Raw genomic sequence first — 20,484 nt, 5'->3', positions numbered from 1 at the left:
TCTTTCTCCTTGGGCAGCTACATGGTGTCTCTTGACTCTGCCTTCTTTCCTCCTCTATCTCTGCTTTTATTTCCTGCCTTGCTATATTCTGCCCTCCCATAGGCCAAAGCAGCTTGTATATTAACCAACGGTAATAAAGCATATTCACAGCATACAGAGGGGAATAACAGGCATATGCCACATCAGGTATAACACATGGCTCCAAAGCTGGGTTGTAACTCCCAGACTCTGTAATCTTTCTGTGCAAGAAGCGCGGCTGACTTTCTTCTTGTAGCTCTCCAGTAAGAGTAGGGAGAGCTTTTCTTAGTGTCTGCTTCCTGTCATCTTGTTTTCTGCTGTGGAAATGGACACAACTGTATCTAACAGTGCAGACATCCCTACTTGGCACCCACTTTCCCTGGACCCGCCCCTTCCATGGCCGCCCCCAGTTTCCTCTCTGGCAATTCCAGACTTATGGAGAAGTGATGGCCCATAACTGAGATGCTCTCCACATGAAACAGCATATCCCCGAGTGGGGGCCCAGGAGCCACTCCTCACATGCAGGATACACGTTCTCCAATTCATTTCAGGTTTCTTGACTTCCCACCAGTCAAGCAACTGTTCTTCCAAAATTGGTCATCAGCCCCTCGTTATAGGATGACCAACACAATTGTCTTTCAGTCTTGTGCCTGCATGCCCACCAACTAGAATCCAATCCTAAGTACCCAAGTATTTACTCTGATTCTAGGAAATACCCTATAATTGTTTAGTGAAAACACACATACAAACCAAATAAGAATGCATAGCAATATCCAGGGCTCATTGCCAGCAATTTGCCCTTTCCTATTCCAGCTTGACAGATCTGGAGGTCTGCCTGTGTCTAGACAATGGGGCACTGTGGTCGCTTCTACTGCAGGGCTCTGTACTACTCTACTGCCCTTCCATGGAGGTTGGTAACCCTTGCTTGGAACTAGATAACCACTCGGGATCCTTGCCTTGCAATCTATTTTTATTAAAAGTTGATCCTGGCACAGCAACTACACTGATAAAATGAGTGTTGCTTGTGATAAAGATAGTGTTTGTGGATTGCCAGCAAAATACAGCAGTCACAACACAGGAAGTCCGCGTCTTTCAAGTGCTTTGAGTCTAACTGTCCTGTACTTACTGTATAATCAAAACTACAGAACAGGCGCTCCGTCCACAGAGGTGGAGAATGAAGGGAGACGATCCCGCGAAGACCCTTGTCATTGCTTCATTCCCTTGACTCTCCAAAGTGGCTCCTCTCTGACCTCTGTGGTATCACGAGACCCTCTAAGAATACCTGCTGGTTGTTGTCTGTCTTAATGACTAGCCAGGATCCACCTGAATTTTCGGTCATTTTGATCATCAGCCTTTCTTATGCTTGATATTCTGCTTTCTTGTAGGATACAACGGAGAAGGCTTCCTATCAATACAGCATGCAGTAGACAGAGCCATCATGCGGCACCATGCTCCCAATGCAACACAAAACATGTTCAAGAATCTCAAAGTACTGTTGCAGAGATTCCCGTTTGGGCCCCATATCCAGGACCCATTCTTAGTGATCCTTCAGAATGAGTTCCCTCTGCTGCTCATGCTCAGCTTCATCTGTGTCGAGCTCATAATCATCAGTTCCATTTTACTGGAGAAGGAGAAGAAACTGAAGGTAGCTCTGTCTACTCAGAGGGGAAGGACAGGGCTATGGGGAGGATGCTAATGAAATATCTCGGGGGACTGAGGCCCAAGCAAGTAGAAGGATTCATCAGCCTCGGATGAACTGAAAAGCAGAAGTGCTTTCATATTTTTATCCTGCTAGTCGTTTAGGGAGCCCCGTCTCTTATCACACATAGTCTTTCTTTTAGGTTGCCCAGCCTAGTAGGTCTGCTCGGTTAGCACACTGTCGCTAGCAGGGCAGGCGTTCAGACAGTGTCCACACAGAGGGGATTTTTAGCTACAGTTAACCCACTACTATTTTGTGGCAAGATATTTGAGAAGCATCTTCTAGGAAAATACAACCGAAGACAGGATTTGTTCCCTGAAACTGGTTTCACTACTCACTTTCTGTGCTCGTCTGTTTACACAACCTCTATTACTTCTTTTCTCATGTTCTAACCTTTAAAAAGTATCTTGTATTGGTTAGGCTCTTGTTTCTCAGACGTGGTCTCATTTGGTAGCCAGTAGTGACCCGGAACCCACTGTGTTATCCAGGCTGATCATGCATTCATGGTCCATTTGCTTCGGCCTCCCCAGTGCTAGAGGTTCATCTGGATAAAATCTTCTCTTTAATTTTTTTCTCTCTCTTTTTTTTTTGGTTTTTCGAGACAGGGTTTCTCTGTAGCTTTGGAGTCTGTCCTGGAACTCACTCTGTAGACCAGGTTGGCCTTGAACTCACTGAGAGTCGCCTGCCTCAGCCTCCCGAGTGCTAGGATTAAAGGTGTGAGTCACCACTGCCTGGCTTAAAATAATTTTTAAATTTATGTATTTTATGTATAGGGTGTTTTCACCTGCATGTACATCTGTACACCAGAAGAGGGCACTGGTTCCCCTACAACTACAGTTAGAGATGGTTGTGAGTCACGATATGGGTGCTGGGAATTGATAGAGATGGTGTGACCCACAAGGTGGGTGCTGCAAGTTGAACTCAGTAACTCTGGAAGAGTAGTCAGTGCTTTTAACCAATAAGCCATCTCTTCAGCCCAAATTTCCTGCTCTTTTTTTTTATTGATTATTATGATTGCATATTAAAATCTTTTTTGAAGCTTTTCTGGGCCTCTGACGACATCTGTAGCTGGAGAGCTGTTTGCCCTGGCCTGCCTTGTCTCTGCAGTCAGAAGGAAGAGGCAGACCGACTAGGGTGCGTCTCGAGGCTGCCTATGGGATGGATGCTCTATCCAACTTTATACTCACGGAAAAGCCCTGGGAAACTTCTGTCATGCGTCCAGCACACCCACTTAGTTCCCACTCCTGTGATGTAATTGGATCTTCCCTGGTTTTTGCTTCAACAGCAAATTTGTGTAGAAGCTGATAGGCATAAAATGTCTACACTTGCTTGGCGCACGCCTTTAATCCCAGCCCTCGGGAGGCAGAGGCAGGTGGATCTCTGTGAGTTCAAGGCCAGCCTGGTCTACAAGAGCCAGTTCCAGGACAGGAACCAAAAGCTATGGAGAAACCCTGTCTCGAAAACTCCAAAAAAAAAAAAAAAATGTCTACACTTTGGTCATGTTTTTGTTCTTTATACTCGAATCTTCTTTTCAAAGATTAATTTAACATTGTGGAAGTTAGGTGTGCTGGCTCAGGCCTAGAATTTCAATGATAAATAAGTTGTTAGTTCATTCATTTACTGAATGTCTCCTGCAAGTAATGGCCCTGAGAATAAAGTCTAAACTTAGAAAGTCCAAATTTTTTTTTTTGAGACAAGATCTCAATATAGAACCCCTGACTGGCCTGTAACATAGACTAGACCGGCCTTGAACTTCTGACAAATTCGGCCGCCTCCGTCTCCCAAATGCTGGCATTATAGCCATAGATTACTATACTTTGCTTTAAAGTCTGAACTCCTTATGTGTCCTACTTCTAAGTTCTCCTAGCAATTGGTTTTAAATTTAAAATTGGTTTATGCAGTGCCTCCTCTGCCGTAGCTGAGCCAAGCACCCTCCCTGTTTATTCTCTCGCCTTCTGGCTGCGTCAGTCTCCATCAGCCCCAGTAGCTGTTTCTCCCCAAGACCCTCATCCTAACCTACTGAGTCAGTGATGTCCCAGGCTGAACCTAGGATGAGTGACAAGACTCTAACACTTGGCTCTTTCCCTGCCTCCAGGAATATATGTGTATGATGGGCTTGGAGAGCTGGCTGCACTGGGTTGCCTGGTTCATTACCTTCTTCATTTCTGCCTTAATTGCTGTTTCTGTTATGACCATTCTTTTCTGCACAAAGGTATGCTTATTCTTTAGAATATGGTGAGCTCTGAATGGATAGGAGAGAACCTGGAATGGTATGGGTGATACTGTTATTGGTGACCATTTGGAAAATCTCTGATGAATATTCAGTGGTATTGGCTGAAATTCTGGGAATTAAGCATCCTTCCTCCTCCTCTTCCCATTTCTTTTCCTTTTCTTTTTGAGAAGGAGACTCATTACAGAACCCTGACTGGCCGAGAACCCACTGTACGAACCAGGCTGACTTGAATTGTGTTCATTCTCAGCCTTACCCTAAAGTGCGGCGTTTCACCCTTGTCCTATCATACCTGATCTAGTAGTAGGAACTTGAGGATCACAAAATGCATTTTTACAAACTTTAAAGATTTTTTTTTTAAAGATTTATTTATTATGTGTACAGTATTCTGCCTGTATGTATTCCTGCAGGCCAGAAGAGGGCATTAGATCCTATTACAGATGGTTGTGAGCCACCATGTGGTTGCTGGGAATTGAACTCAGGACCTCTGGAAGAGCAACTAACTAGTGTTCTTAATCCTTGAGCCATCTCTCCAGCCCCACATTTTTTTTATTGCTTTATAAATAATACCATTCAAATTTTCCACTTCCTCCCCTCCTCCCACTTCCCTCTCACTCCTCCACTCACCCTCCCCCCCTCCAGTCCTAAGAGAGGGCAGGATACCCTGCCCTGTGGGAAGTCCAAGGCCCTCCTCCCTCCATCCAGGTTTAGGAAGGTATGCATCCAAACAGACTAGGATCCCAAAAAGCCAGTACATGCAGTAGAGACAAATCCCAGTGCCATTATCCGTGGCTTCTCAGTCAGTCCCCATTGTCAGCCGCATTCAGAGAGTCCAGTTTGATCACATGCTCGTTCAGTCCCAGTCCAGCTGGCTTTGGTGAGCTCCCATTAGATCAGGTACACTGTCTCCGTGGGTGGACCAACCCCTTGTGGTCCTGACTTCCTTGCTCATCTTTTCCCTCCTTCTGCTCTTCAACTGGATCTTGGGGGCTCAGTCCAGTGCTCCAATGTGGGTCTCTGTCTCTATCTTCATCCATCACCAGACTGAAGGTTCTATGGTGATATTCAAGATATTCATCCGTGTGGCTATGGGACAAGGCCAGTTCAGGCACGCTCTCCTCTGCTGCCTAAGGACCTAGCTGGGGACATCCCAGTGGACACCTGGTAACCCCTCTAGAAATAGCCAGAACAGCCCCACAATTTTACAAACTTTAAAAGATAAATTTCATGCTGTACAATAGTTGAAAATAGCTGGGCAGAAAAACAAAACAAAAAACTGGGTGGTGGTGGCACAGGCCTTAATCCCAGCACTTGGGGGCAGAGGCAGCAGATTGTTATGAGTTCAAGGCCAGCCAGTCAGGGCTACACAGAGAAACCCTGTCTCAAAAAAAAAAAAAAAAAAAAAAGACGCACAAAACAATAGATAAAAATAGTTACTGTAAAACATTATTTTGCTTCCATGGTATCATGCTTTTCTTTTATGCTGCCAATGGGTTTTTTTTGGGGGGGGGCGGTTGGTTTTGTTTTTATTTTATTTTATTTTTTCGAGACAGGGTTTCTCTGTAGCTTTGTAGCCTGTCCTAGAACTAGCTCTTGTAGACCAGGCTGGCTTCAAACTCACAGAGATCTGCCTGCCTCTGCCTCCTGAGTGCTGGGCTTAAAGGCGTGCCAATAGGGTTTGATATTAACATTTGCCTGCTTGAATTTAATAATCCACAACTTGGATATATAAAAACTTACCTTTTAAATTGTTAATGTTGTGTCAGTTTGGTGAAAGAAAGAAAAGCTCAGGCTAAATAGGAAACTATTTCAACAAAGGAAATAACCAGAAAGCATTAAAACAGAAGACATGAGGTAGCAGAAGGAGCACCAAGTGTATGTCACAGCAATCATGTGACACACACCTCGACTTTTGCTGGCGGTGTAACTCAGTGGTAGAACACATGCCTGGTGTATTTAAGGCCCTTAGCTCAATACTCACGATAACACCCCCAAAGGAAAAAAAAATCCACATTAGGGCAAAAATTGAATCCAAACTTATTTTTTCCTTGAAAAATGCTCATAGCATAACTTTTTAAAAATAATTTACTGATTTTTATTTTATGTGCATTGGTGTGAGGGTGACAGATCCCTTAAAACTGGAGTTGCACACAGGTGTGGGCTGCCGTGTGAGTGCTGGGAACCTAACCAGGCCCTCTGGAAGAGCAGCCCGGGCTCTTAGTTGCTGAGCCGTCTCTCCAGCCCCCATATAGCATAACTGATAAATTATAACAGATGGCAGATCATATGTCTGCCTTAAAAATATCTATGCATAATTCTAAATAATTTAAAATATTTTCTGCAGTGTTTTATTGATACATCATGCTTCCTTCACATCTGTGGCTGTCTTGCAGATAAACAGCGCGGCTGTGTTCGGGAACAGCAATCCTTGCTTGATCTTCATTTTTCTGATGTGTTTTTCCACTGCCACAATTTTCTTTGCATTCATGATGAGCACGTTCTTTCAGCGAGGTGAGCACTGCTGTCATTTTCTGTTGGGGGGTGTTAATGACTTTTTCTGAAAGCATCGTCATTCTCATTACTTAGAGCATTTAGTTTTCTTCCTCCACAGCCAAGTTTTCAGTTTGATGGTTATCTCAGCAGTGGGAAAATCCAGTCCCTGTTAAAAGCTTGTTAAAACACATGAACAATAGAATCTTTTGGTATATTTAAGCCCTTAAAATAATTTCAAATCGAGGTATATAATCAGTGTCAGTTTGTTTTTATTTGTGTCTCTGTGTGTGTGCCGTGTGTGCTGGTGTTCTGGAGGTCAGAAGAGACCCTTGGGTTCCCTGAAGCTGAAGTTACAGGCAATTATGAGCCCCCTGACGTGGGTGCTGGGGATCAAAGCCAGGTCCTCTGGAAGAGCAGCATCCACACTTACCTCCTGGGCCATCTCTCCAGCCCCACTAAGTCTCAGTTTAAAAGACATTTCAGGTAGCAACTCCTCCACATCATGAGTATGAAGTTGGGGCATAAGAATGAAGAGGTTTCTAAGATATCACAAAGTGTTTCCTGTGAATCTGTTGCCGTTGGTCTAAACCTATAAATAGAGCTTGGAATAGAGGATAGAAACGGGAGGAGAAGAAGGGAAGCGTGAGCCACCCTCTCCAGGTCAAAACATCCAGAGAAAATGAGCTCCGCGGTTGCCCCTGAGAAGACAGTGTTAACAAGAACCAGGAAGAGAAAAGTATTATTCATACTTGTGAGTGCTTTATATCAAATAGCACGCTCTAAAATGTGATTCCTAGAAAATACTGACTCTGCTGAGATGGAGACGGATTCAGACTTTGAATTCCACCTCCCTTCCGTAGCTTTATATCAAGTCAGAGAAGTTAGGACACGAGCGTGAAAGGATGCCTGAGAGTGCTCAAGGCTGAGCCGGCGGTGGTGGCACATGCTTTGATCCCAGCACTCAGGAGGCAGAGGCAGGAGGATCTCTGTGAGTTTGAGACCAGCCTGGTCTACAAGAGCTAGTTCTAGGACAGAAACCCTGCCTCACCACACCTACTAAAGTTCTCAAACTTGAAGCCTTAAAAGTTAAACTTTGGTCAAGTGTAGTAAATAAGCAGATATTTAAAAATTAAAGGTGACCAGTGAATTCAGAAGCACAAATCATAATCAGAAGGAAGCAATCCTAGGGGCAAGTGACAAATGAAAGCAAAAGTAGATCATGTAACCTAACGCGGTAACAGGCTGGTTTTTACCAATGGAGCCTTTTCAACAAGAGATGCTGGAACAACTGGAGATCAGCCATCAGAAGAAGGCCTGTGGGGATAACATTACATCAGGTACAAAAATTGACTCAAATTGGATTATAAATCTGAAATAAAATACAGGCGCTGAAGCCGGGTGGTGGTGGCGCACGCCTTTAATCCCAGCACTCGGGAGGCAGAGGCAGGCAGATCTCTGGGAGTTCGAGGCCAGCCTGGACTACAAGAGATAGTCTCGGGACAAGTTCCAAAGCTACAGAGAAACCCTCTCTCGAAAAAAAAAAACAAAAAAAACAGGCGCGGAGGAGATGGAGATGGTTCAGTGAAGTGTTTGCCAACTCTGCAGGACCTACGCTACAAAAGCTGGGCACAAAATATCCCCGCCCTAACTCTGAGGAATTAGACACTGTCGCTGCGGCTTGCTGCAGGTTCAGCGAGGGACGCTTAGCAAAGAAAACCAAAAGACGAGAATGATTACATATCAACTCTGGCCTTCACATGCATACACATATAAATCCACATGAACACATACATGTACAAAAAATGAAAGAGATGAAAGAAGACATGAAGCCAAGAGGGGCATAGGCTGAGGATGTCCCAATGGCTGGTGGATATGATCAAAATACATTAAATATTAAGTATGAAATTTTCAAAGAATGATCAAAATACATTAAATATTAAGTATGAAAATTTCAAAGAATAAATAATTTTTTTAAAAGATAAGAGAAAATCTTCATGGTTTTGTATTACACAATGACTTCTTGGGACACTTGGGCCGATAAGAGACAATTGATAGTTGAATTTCAGACAAATTTTAAACTTTGTATTATCAATGTTTCCATCAAGAAAATTGTAGTGCCATGTGTGGTGTCACACACCTTATTTATTTGTTTGTTTGTTTATTTATTTATTTATTTATTTTTGTTTTTCGAGACTGGGTTTCTCTGTAGTTTCGGTGCGTATCCTAGAACTAGCTCTTGTAGACCAGGCTGGCCTCGAACTCACAGAGATCCGCCTGCCTCTGCCTCTCGAGTGCTTGGATTAAAGGCGTGCGCCACCACCACCTGGCATCACACACGTTTAATCCCAGCACTTGAGAGGCAGAAATCAGTGGATAATTATTTCAAGGCCAGCCTGCTCTGCATAGTGAGTTCCAGAACAGCCAGAGCTATATAATAGAGAGACCATGCATCATCAACAAAAAAAAAAAAAACGTGGTGGTGTATGCCTATAATTCCAGTGCTCAGGATGCTGAGACAAGACAATTGCTCTGATGTCAAGGCCAGTCTTTGCTACAAACAGTGTCAGGTCAGTCAGTGCAACATAGCAAACACATACAGAAAAAGAAAGCAAGGAGATTTGATCTATAGCCTAGAAAAAGACATTTTAAAAATTAGGAATAACAAGAGACTTGTATCCAGAATAAATAAAATAACCCATGCAACTCAAAAATAAAAAAACAAATATTTCTATCTCACACCAAACTTAGAAAAGGCACCACCATAAGACGATAGACCAGGGAGCTGCAGAGATGGTTCAGTGGTTAAGAGCACTCAGTGTTCTTGCAAAAGACCCAGGTTTAACTCTAGGTCCTAGAGATGTTCCTGATCTTCTCTTCTATGTTCTGTAGGTACTGGCACATATGTGTTGCATGTAAGCACACAAAGATACACATAAGTTTTAGAAAATCTTTTTTAAAAAGGGGAATGACTGAAGAAAGGGCTCAGCTGGTATGTCTAAAATATCCAGGAAATCTGGAACACCATGAAAAGGCCAAACCTAAGAATAATAGGGATAGAAGAAAGAGAAGAAAGCCAAGTCTTAGGCACAGAAAATATATTCAACAAAATTATGGAAGAAAACTTTGCCAACCTAAAGAAGGATATGCCTATAAGCGTACAAGAAGCTTACAGAATACCAAATAGGCTGTCCCCCAAAATGTCCCCTTGCCACATAATCAAAACACTAAACATACAGAATAAAGAAAGACTATTAAAAGCTTGACAGGAAAAAGGCCAAGTAACATATAAAGGCAGACCTATCAGAATTACATCTCACTCTTCAACAGAAACAGTGAAAGCCAAAAGGGTGTGGTCAGGCATTATTGCAGACACTAATCTGCAATCACAGGTCACAGATGCAAGCCCAGACTACTATACTCAGCAAAGCTTCAGTCACCATAGACAGAGAAAACAAGATATTCCATGACAAAACTAGGTTTAAACAATACCTATCCACGCCCGGCGGTGGGGGCGCATGCCTTTAATCCCAGCACTTGGGAGGCAGAGGCAGGCGGATCTCTGTGAGTTCGAGGCCAGCCTGGTCTACAAGAGCTAGTTCCAGGACAGGAACCAAAAAAAGCTACGGAGAAACCCTGTCTCGAAAAATCAAAACAAAACAAAACAAAACAAAACAAAACAAAAAAACCTATCCACAAATCCAGCCCTATACAAAGTACTAGAAGCAAAACTCCAATCAAAGGAAGTTAGCTACATCCACAAAAACACAAGCAATAGTGAGTTCGAGGCCAGCCTGGTCTACAAGGGCTAGTTCCAGGACAGGCTCCAAAGCTACAGAGAAACCCTGTTTCGAAAAACCAAAAAAAAAAAAAAAAAAAAAAAAAAAACCCACAAGCAATAGATGATCTCACAGCAGCAAATCCCAAAGAAGGGAAAACACACACAATAATATCACCAACAATGAAAACTAAAGTAACAGGTGCTAGTAATCACGGTCATTAATATCCCTTAATATAAAGAGACTCAATTTGCCTATAAAAAAGACACAGGCTGACAGAGTGGCTATGAAACAGAATCCATCCTTTTGCTGCATAAAAGAAACACACCTCAACCTCAAAGACAGACATCGACTCAGAGTAAAGGGCTGGGGAAAAAAATTTACCAATCAAATGGACCTATGAAACAAATGGGTGCAGCCATCCTAAAAAAAAAAAAGACTTCAAACTAAATTCAATCAAAAGAGTTGAAGAAGGACATTTCATATTTGTCATAGGAAAAATCCATTAAGAGGAAATCTATGCCCCAAATATAAGGGCACCTTCATATGTAAAAGAAACACTACTAAAACTTAAATCACACAATAAACCCCACACACTAATAGTGGGAGACTTTAACACCCCACTCTCACCACTGGACAGGTCTGTCAGACAGAAACTTAACAGAGAAATAAGGGAATTAACAGAAGTTATATGACTCATATGGACTTATCAATAGAACATTCCACCCAAACACAAAAGAATAAAACTTCTTCTCAGCACCTTATGGAACCTGCTCAAAAACTGACCACATACTAGTGACAGAGCAAACCTCAACAGATACAGAAAACCTAGAATAAGCCCCTGTATCCTATGGGATCGCCACGGATTAAAACCAGAATTCAGCAGCAGCACTAATTGCAGAAACCTTCATTTTTTTTTAATTTATTTTTATTTTTATTTATTTATTTATTGGTTTTTCAAGACAGGGTTTCTCTGTAACTTTGGAGCCTGTCCTGGAACTAGCTCTTGTAGACCAGGCTTGTTTCGAACTCACAGAGATCTGCCTGCCTCTGCCTCCCGAGTGCTGGGATTAAAGGCGTGCGCCACCACCGCCCGGCTGAAACCTTCATTTTTTAAAGTGCCGTAAATACTTTCATGTTTCACTAGTAAGGATGCAAATATGAAAAGAGATTGCTTCCTTCCTGAAATGCTGAAACAGTCGCAGAGACACTTTCTTTCCCGGCAGGGAAACAAGGCTTGTATTGTAGTAACTTGCTGTTACTGATGAAACACGCCATCTTTCTTCCTCTGACTCTGCAGCACATGTCGGAACTGTGATGGGAGGCATCATCTTCTTCTTCACGTACCTCCCCTACCTGTACATCACTTTCAGTTATCACCAGAGGACCTATGTTGAAAAGATAGCCTCTTGCCTCTTCTCAAATGTTGCCATGGCAATGGGAGTCCGATTCATCTCTCTGTTTGAAGCCAAAGGTAAGATTGATTGTCCTCAAACTGTTTAGGCTGCCTACGTGCTTTGAGCTGGGCCAGGCTGTCCTTCGTTTCTAAATATACATTATTGACATACTCTTTTTATTTAGTGTTCTGAGTATTTACATCATGGTACTCTGTGGGATGCTAAAGGCTTCACAAACCTTAAAGAGCTGGGGGTGGGGTGGGGGGTTGGGGAGTGGTGTGGCAAGTCTCTAATCCCAATGCTTAGGAGGCAGATCTCTGAGGCTGAGGCCAGCCTGGCCATAGATATGGATATGAGAAGGGAAGCCAAAGCGTAGTAAGTAAAGAAGGAAATTAGAGCTAAACGTGTTGGCATGGACCAGTAGTCCCAGCGGCTTGGAAGGCAGGAAGATTACTGGAGACCAGGAATTCCATCCAGACAAACTTGGGCAACAGAGTAACTTTGTTTGAAAACAAATGATTAGATATTATATGCTTATAATAGCTCTATAGATAATGAAATATATAACCTTATGACTAGAAGCTCAGAAAACACTGAACGTTACTGGGAATGTAGCAGTTTTCACGTGTATTAGTCTCGGTGATTTGCTGTCCCCTCTTTCTCAAGTTTGTCTAGGAGATTGTATTAGTCAGCCTTATCTTATTATAAAGAAATACTTGAAATAATTAACTTGTAAAGAGAAAGACTTACTTTGATACAAATATGTAGAGTCTAGTCAAAGATTAGGTGACCTCCTTACGTTGGACCTATAGGTGTCCAACCCTTCATGACCTTCTTGAGAGACATATACAGCAAAGCAAACTGCCAGGGAATGAACAAGTCTCATGTTCTCCTAGAATACTCCTCCAAATAACCTAAAGCCCTCCTCTAAGCCCCGCCTCCTGCCAAGCCCCACCTCCTGCTATGCCACACCTCCTGCCAAGCCCCACCTCCTACTATGCCACACCTCCTGCTATGCCTATGAAGTTTCTGCCTACTCCCAGCAGCACCACTCTGGTGACCAAACCTTTTAATAGATTCTGTTAGTCAGATTTCCATCATCGTAGCAGATACCTGAGATGATCAGAGTTGAAAGATCCCAGCCTTAATTTGTTTGAAAAGTTTTTAAGGTTTCAGTCTATGGTTTGTTAGTCTGGTGGGGGAAAAAACACAAAATATCAAATTGAAATTATGATATGACAAACCCTGGCACTTATCTGGCTTTTGGGAACCTGTTCCCCATCCTGAATTACCTTGTCTGGTGCGGGGGGGGGGGGCAGGGGGAGCAGGGACCGGGAGGAGAGGAGGGAGGAGAAACTGCAGTCAGTGTGTAAAATAAATAAAATAATATGTAGGGCATGTTAAGATAAGAGACGGCCCATACGGTACATGTAGCTAGCAAGCGGTTTATTCTAGAATGTTGAGAGAAATCACTCACTTCATTAGAGATTTGCTCTTGTAACTTAAAATAATGCGGCAAAAACACTGTCACTTATGGGGAAAGGGACATTCAGAAGGCTAAGAAACACATGGGTGGTGGGAATCAAACCTGGGTCCTCTGGAAAATCAACCAATGTCTAAACTGCTGAGCCATCTCTCCGGCCTCACTGCATTTCTTTTTAGAAGACAGTAACCAATCAAAAGTGGAGAAAAAAAGCTGTGAGGGGGCTTGGTGGTTTCAGCTTCGTCCCTTCAAGCCTGATGACCAAAATCTGGTCCTCAGAACCTCTATGGTAGAAGCAGGGAACTGACCTCCTCCCTCTTCTGACCTCCACACATGGACCATGGTACACATGCACCCCCCACATACATACAAATGAATAAATGGATAAAAACAGAAATTTAAAAATTATTCATTTTTATTAATTGGGCATGGTGGCATGTATAAGTAATCCCAGCTACTAGAGAGGCTGAGGCAGGAGGAATGAGAGTTTATGGTCAGCCTGGGAAACTTAGAGACTTGTCTATTAGACAAAAAAAAAGTAAAGGCTGGGAATATAGTTCAGTGGCAAAGTGCTTGCCTATTGCGTGCAAGGTCATAGGCCCAATCCCCAGTACTATTGAAACAGCTCTTTTCAAGGTCTTTGTGGTGGTTAGCATTGTCTGTATACATCACTGCAGCTGGCATCAACGAAGAGACATGTCTCTGGATATATACATGAGGGTGCTTTCTAAGGATAGCTGTAGGAGGAAGGACCTCTAACTCCAGGGTGGGGAGCACACTCTCTTGATGGCTCAAGTTTAAAGACATTAGGGCCTTGCCACCCTGTTGGTAAGTGAATTGTTGTTGCTATGGCTGCTGCTGCCATCCATTGCCAACATCAGGACCCCCAGGCCCTCGTCTCTACGATTAGGACTGCTGAGTCTTGTGGACTGAGCAGGTTTTGTCTTCCTTCCGTGTCACAGGCTCAGGCATCCAGTGGAGGAACATAGGCAGTGTCCGAGGAGACTTCAGCTTCCTCCAGGTGTTGCTGATGCTCCTGCTGGACTCCCTCCTGTACTATCTGATAGCCTTTTTGGTGGAGTCTCCCTTCTTGAGAAAGTTTAGAACGCCTAAGTCTTGGTACTTACTTGCCAAGGTAAGTTCTGATTCTATTTTAGAGACAGATGTTAAGATTTTTATATTTGTCACCAGATAGTGTTGGTGCACACCTTTAATCCCAGCACTCAGGAGGCAGAGGCAGGCGGATCTCTGTGAGTTCGAGGCCAGCCTGGTCTACAAGAGCTAGTTCTAGAACAGGCTCCAAAGCTACAGAAAAACCCTGTCTCGAAAAACCAAAAAAAAAAAAAAAAGATTTTTTTTTTTTTTTTTTTTTTTTTTTTTTTTTGTTTTTTTGGTTTTTCGAGACAGGGTTTCTCTGTGGTTTTGGAGCCTGTCCTGGAACTAGCTCTTGTAGACCAGGCTGGTCTTGAACTCACAGAGATCCGCCTGCCTCTGCCTCCCAAGAAAAAAAGATTTTTATATTTGTCATCTGTGTTCCTCCATCTCCCAATAATGTACTAATTGAGATCCCAAACACCTGCTCTGGGGAGATGGCTTGGCCTTTAAGAGCACTGACTGTTCTTCCAGAGGACCTATGTTCAATTCCCAGCACCCACATGACAGCTCACAACTGTCTGTAACTCCAGTTTCAGGGGATCTGACACCTTCACACCAATGCACATAAAGTAAAGTTAAATAAATTATTTAAAAAAAAATATCCAAATACCAGTAAGTCTTTACCCTGGATTTACCTCCTAACTATCAGCCTGTGGTTGGCAGTGGAGTTTCGGTTTCTCTGAACTTGCCTCATGGCTGATGTAATGGACTTGAGGGTGAGACCAGGAGGATGACGTCATACAGTGCACCTGGAGGTGCCTTCGGGTTCCTGTGTATGCCTGTTGAATACCAGGCCCGCATTATCCCGCAGAACTCACTCCCAACATGCTGGAGTTCTCATACACCCTTCTCCATTGAGCTGCACTGGTAGAGGGCCCTTCAAGACCTCTGAGATCACCGCAGTGTCACGATGCCAGAAATTCACAGACTAAATTTTTCTCACCAATTGAACCTTTGGTGCTTCGCTCAGCCTCTCCCAGTGGCCTGTGCTGGCCTGTGCTGGCCTGTCCAGGGGCCGGGACCTCTGCAGCATGTGGAGAGACAAGCACACTGTAACACCAGCATCCTCATCCAGGTCTCACCCCCAAGAACACGACAGATGGTAAGGCAGCTTTCCAAGGACAGTGAGAGCCTGGAGGCCACTTCCTAAGCTCCTTGGTACCAGGGATTCTGGGGGTTACAGATTGAACTGTAGTCAACCTGTAATGAGTCCATCAGTGAGCTGATTAACTTCTCCAGGTGCCATTAAATATTTGATTCAAAAAGTAACTTCCTGTGGGACTGGTGTCTAATTTACCAAAATTTATCTTCCCTAAGAGAAAAACCACATAAATGGTTAGTACGTAAGTTGACTTCTCGTGCAGTGCCTGACCTGTCTCAAGAGACCTGTTCCGGTAATACTGCCACTTCTGGACATGGGGGATCCGGAGAAACCTTCAAGGAGAGAGTTCATGCAGGACGAGCCAACTGAGCAAATAAAATCAATTGAAATCCTACATCTGTATAAGGTATGGGCTTTCAAATTTTCTTATAGGGACTTGAGAAACAACCCTTTAAGATAACAGTGCTTGTAGGCTGCTCTTTGGAATCAAGAGTTGTAATTCCCTACGTGATAGATCCTGCTCTCCAAAATTGGAAACATGGCTTGAAATGGTCTGTTCCTATCATGAAGTTACTGATCTGGTTTTTGTTTATCCGCTCAACCTCCACCACCGAGCATCTCCACTGGAGATAAACCAGAATGCATCCATTTGGTGGATGTCATATCCACCAAATCAAAATGTAAACCAGATCTCACCGTTAGTTTCCAAATACAGAAGCAGGCAGTTGTTCTTCCATGGGTGCTTGCAGACCGGCTCTGGACAGAGCCCTGCAGCATGGTGTACTCTCAGTACTCATAGTGTCTATGGTATGGTTGTCTGGGCTCCCTGGTCTGCAACTATAAAAGAAAGCGGTGGGACCTTCTCTACTTTGGCATTGCCACCTTAAAACTCTAACTCGGCTGGGTATGGTGGCACATGCCTTTTATCCCAGAGTTGAGTAGGCAGATGCATACAGAGCTCTGTATGTTTGAGGTCTCCCTGGTCTACAGAGGGAGTTCTAGGCCAGTCAGGAATATATAATTAAACTGTCTCAAAACAAACAACCCACTCAGCCTTGTGTTGCCTGGGCCATCAGTGGGTCATATCCCAGCCCAGGACACTTGTGGCGTGTGTGCAGCTCCTCTGTAATAGTAGTTAGGAGTCTCCCTAACTTTCTCTGGGGATCCTCTCTTGTTCTCTCTCTCCCTTACTAGCTCTAGCTCTCCCTTCATAACAGGCAGTCTTGGGACAAATGGTTCTGTGTGATTTCAGCTGATCCGTAGAGCCAGCTCTCAGCTCTTTCTGACTAAGTAGTGTGTAATAATTGCTTTTCCCGGGACCACCCATTTCATGAGCTTTCGTGATTGCAAGATGCCTGGAGTAAGTCGCTCATTTGTGGTGAAGGACCGAGTTAGACCACTTCCTTTGGCATTTCTTTTCCTTCTTTCCTCCCTTCCTTCCCTCCAGTTCCTCTCAGCAGACTACCCATTATCCTTGTTGGGAATTTGGCCACATGGGCACCTCTACTGGAAGGGAGACAGAAGTCAGAGAAGAAGACTGTCACACTTGGGAGGCCTAGCACTTGGGGGGGTGTGCCAATTCCTCCTCTAGCACCTGTCGCAGGCACCATTGGATGACTTGTGAAAAGTGACATCTGAGTCCCAGCCAGCAGCAGTATCGGCATTTCATACCCAAAGTCCAGCCCAAATGCTGTCAGAGAGGACAGAAATAGTCTAAACAAGACACTGAAACGCAATTGCTGTCTCTTGCGTTAGAGCTGCATTGTAGATGGTTTTTGTTTTCTTCCTTATTCTTTTGGGGGAAGGGTTATTTTGTATTTATTTAATTAATTTGTGGATATGAGTGCTTGCTACAGACCAGAAGGGGGCATTATAGATGTTTGTAAGCCACCGTGCCACTATAAGTTTGTTGGGAGTAGAACTCAGGACAGCCAGAAAAACAGCCAATGTTCTTTATTATTGTTGTTATTATTGTTATTATTATGAATTTTTAAAAAGATTTATTTATTATGTATACAGTATTCTGCTTGCATGTATGTTTGATCGCATTATAGATGGTTGTGAGCCACCATGTGGTTGCTAGGAATTGAACTCAGGACCTCTGGAAGAGCAGTCAATGCTCTTAACCGCTGAGCCATCTCTCCAGCCCTATTGTTGATTTTTATTGAGCTCTACATTTTTATCTGGTTCCCTCCCTGCCTATCCCCTTCCCTCTTCAACCCTCCCCCAAGGTCCCCATGCTCCCAATTTACTCAGGAGATCTTGTCTTTTTCTACTCCCCATGTAGATTAGATCTATGTAAGTATCTCTTAGTGTCCTCATTGTTGTCTGAGTTCTCTGGGATTGTGTTTTGTAGGTTCTTTTTGCTTTATGTTTAAAAACCACCTAATGAATAATGTGATAATTGTCTTTCTGTGTCTGGATTACCTCACTCAAAATAATGTTTTATAGCTCCATCCATTTTCCTGCAAAATTCAAGATGTCATTATTTTTTTTCTGCTGTGTAGTACTCCACTGTGTAAATGTACCACATTTTTCTTATCCATTCTTCAGTCGAGGGGCGTTTAGGTTGTTTCCAGGCTCACAGCCAGCGTTGTTAACTGCTGCACCGTCTCTCCAGCCCTCGTCCTGCTTGGTGGACTTTCAGAGGGTGTTGCCCTGGATATGAAGCTCATCACACTCTATGTGTGGCCTTACCCTGCCGTCACACCCTGACTCTCCTACAGGTGTTTTATAGGGGCCGGAGTAAACGCATAGCAGTCAAGGATCTGAGCTTGAACCTGTACAAGGGGCAGATCACTGTTCTCCTGGGACACAACGGAGCAGGGAAAACCACGGTCTGCTCCATTCTTACAGGTACCTGTGTGGGTCAGCTCTGCAGAGGAAGCCCTTAATAAAGACCTAGATTTTGGACTTCTCTGTTAAATTTCATTGACACTTTACTATTAAACTTGGTGTGTTAGTTGTGCCATCTTTGTAGTGTCTGGTTGTATATAGCTATAGTTATATAACTGCACCTAAAGAAGGAAACCTTTGCCCCTTTCAGTCTGCAGAACTCAGTTCAAACAGTTCTTTCTAGATAAACTTTCCTGTTCAGTGTGAGGCACTGTTAGTCTCTCAACATCTCAGACTTCTCAACAAAAACATCATCTTTGGATTTTGATTGCCACAGGGACTTTTAGAATGAATCCTGCGAGTTATTCTGAAATACCCATCTGGAATAATTTCTATGTTTAAATAATTATTTCACATCCTATCAATTAAAATAATATTCTATGACATTCGAAACCTCACCCAAGAAACATTCTTTTAGAAGTTTAACATGTATAAAACTATGGACAAAATCGAAGTGTGCATATCCAGCTTTGAAGGAGCTCCAAAAACCCAACCCATTCCTACACACAGAATCCCACAGGTCTGGGGAGCTGTCAGCACCTCAGTCAGCCGGCGGTGAGTCTCTTCACATTTCCAGGGGTGAAAGACCTCTGCAGATGAACGCCATTCCTAACATGTTAGGTTGAGGAATCTGTCTCCCCCAGTAGAAGTGCATGAAGTTCTCACTGCTGGAAAAGAAGTCCTCTGTGGTCTAGGCTAGGTGTCAAGGAGGCAAGTCCTCTGCTGGATTGTCAAGGAAGGCCATGAGTCTGTTTACCTCCCACGTTCTTCCTATTACAGCTCCTTAGGTCTGTGGCCAGGGTTCCTCAAAGTCTGTATCCATTTGCCTGTGTTTATGTGTATGCTATTTCTGTCTCATTGCCTAAGAAACTGTCCTGTTTACTGGACCCACAATGCCAGAACAATGTGTTTGCACAGAATACACATTCAATTTGATTGACTAAATAGCTGAATTGTAAATACTGTCAATACTCCAGCTATGAATGTAGAAGCACTAACACAGACTTCTAACAAAATGATACAACACACACACACACACACAAAATTAACTCCGGCTTGGTGAAAGAGATGCCGCTGGGGGTCATATAGCAGTGTTCGTGAGCTCTGGAGATACTCAGTGGAGAAGCAAAGTCTGGCTGCTTCCTCAGGACATTGGCTAACAAAGGGCTTCAACCATAATTTTTTTGCAGATAGGACTTTAAGTGCCAAGTGCTGAGATTATAGGTATGTGCCAACTCCATACTATATTTTTTTTTGGCAGAAAAGCCCCAAACATCATGTGTTTGTTTCTCTACTTAGTGAAGTTTGGGTTTTCTCGAAAGTTATTTAGTTCTTCTGTTATTATAAATTTACATAAAGACTTTCTTTTTTTGGGGGGGGTTTGATTTTTGGAGACAGGATTTCTCTGTGTAGCTCTAGCTGTCTCTCTGTAGACAAGGCTGGCCTCAAACTCAGAGACCCACCTGCCTCTGCCTCCTAGGTGCTGGGATTAAAGGCGTGCGCCACCACCGCCCGCTATGAAGACTTTTTATAATTACTCTACAACAGTGTCGCTTTTTACCCTTGGGGTGTGTGTGTGAGTGCCTGTGGCTGTATGGTCGTTCCTCAGAGCTGCCCACCTTGTTGTGTGGCTCACGCACAGGGACCTGAGGCTCACTGGCTAGCAGAACTCCGCCTCCCCAGCATTGCTGAGGACTGGACTCAGTGCTCACGCCGGCACGGCAAGCACGTTACCATCTACCCCCCCACCCGTCCTCTACCTTTTTACCTTTAAAATGATTTATCTTTAATTATGTGTATGTGTGTTTGTCTGCATAGGTATGTGCATGTGAGTTCAGTTGCCTGAGGGGCTAGAGAGGACATCAGACCGACTGAAGCTGGTGGTTGTGAGCTGGGAACTGAATTTGGGTGCCCTGTAAGAACGGTATGTGTTCTTAACCTCTGAGCTGTCTCTCCAGTCCCTGGACTTGGTCTTGGATTTCTATTCCACTGCCGTTTCCCTTTGATGCGGAAGCCTGTGGGGAGGCAGCAGCGATCGCTCTGCTTCCCGCTCTTCCACACCAACTCGAGTTTTGTGGGCTTTCCTGCAGTGAGAAGTTTGGTCCAGTGTGTTCTTTCTGAAGAACTCGGGCTGTAATTCTTTCCCAACACCAGGATCGATGTCTGGGATGCGACTCTCCCACAGGTAGGGGGGCTCTAGAGAGTCTCTCATCTGAGTCATCGGCACATCTATGTG

The 20,484-nt window shown here is 43.8% G+C and overlaps 1 protein-coding gene across 1 annotated transcript in view; it reads left to right on the top strand.

Annotated features, from left to right (window-relative positions):
- Positions 1 to 20,484, top strand: part of LOC130878014 (ATP-binding cassette sub-family A member 17-like) — an 81,545-nt gene that overhangs the window by 13,408 nt on the left and 47,653 nt on the right. The window contains exons 5-11 of the mRNA XM_057775763.1: positions 1,404 to 1,663; positions 3,813 to 3,929; positions 6,341 to 6,458; positions 11,517 to 11,690; positions 14,059 to 14,231; positions 15,634 to 15,759; positions 18,080 to 18,209. Of these exons, the coding sequence (XP_057631746.1) occupies positions 1,404 to 1,663; positions 3,813 to 3,929; positions 6,341 to 6,458; positions 11,517 to 11,690; positions 14,059 to 14,231; positions 15,634 to 15,759; positions 18,080 to 18,209 (1,098 nt within the window). The remainder of the gene's footprint in view (positions 1 to 1,403; positions 1,664 to 3,812; positions 3,930 to 6,340; positions 6,459 to 11,516; positions 11,691 to 14,058; positions 14,232 to 15,633; positions 15,760 to 18,079; positions 18,210 to 20,484) is intronic.

Source organism: Chionomys nivalis, chromosome 7 (assembly GCF_950005125.1).
Source record: "Chionomys nivalis chromosome 7, mChiNiv1.1, whole genome shotgun sequence".
NCBI lineage: Eukaryota > Metazoa > Chordata > Mammalia > Rodentia > Cricetidae > Chionomys > Chionomys nivalis.
This window is presented reverse-complemented; position numbering and strand designations above follow the sequence as displayed.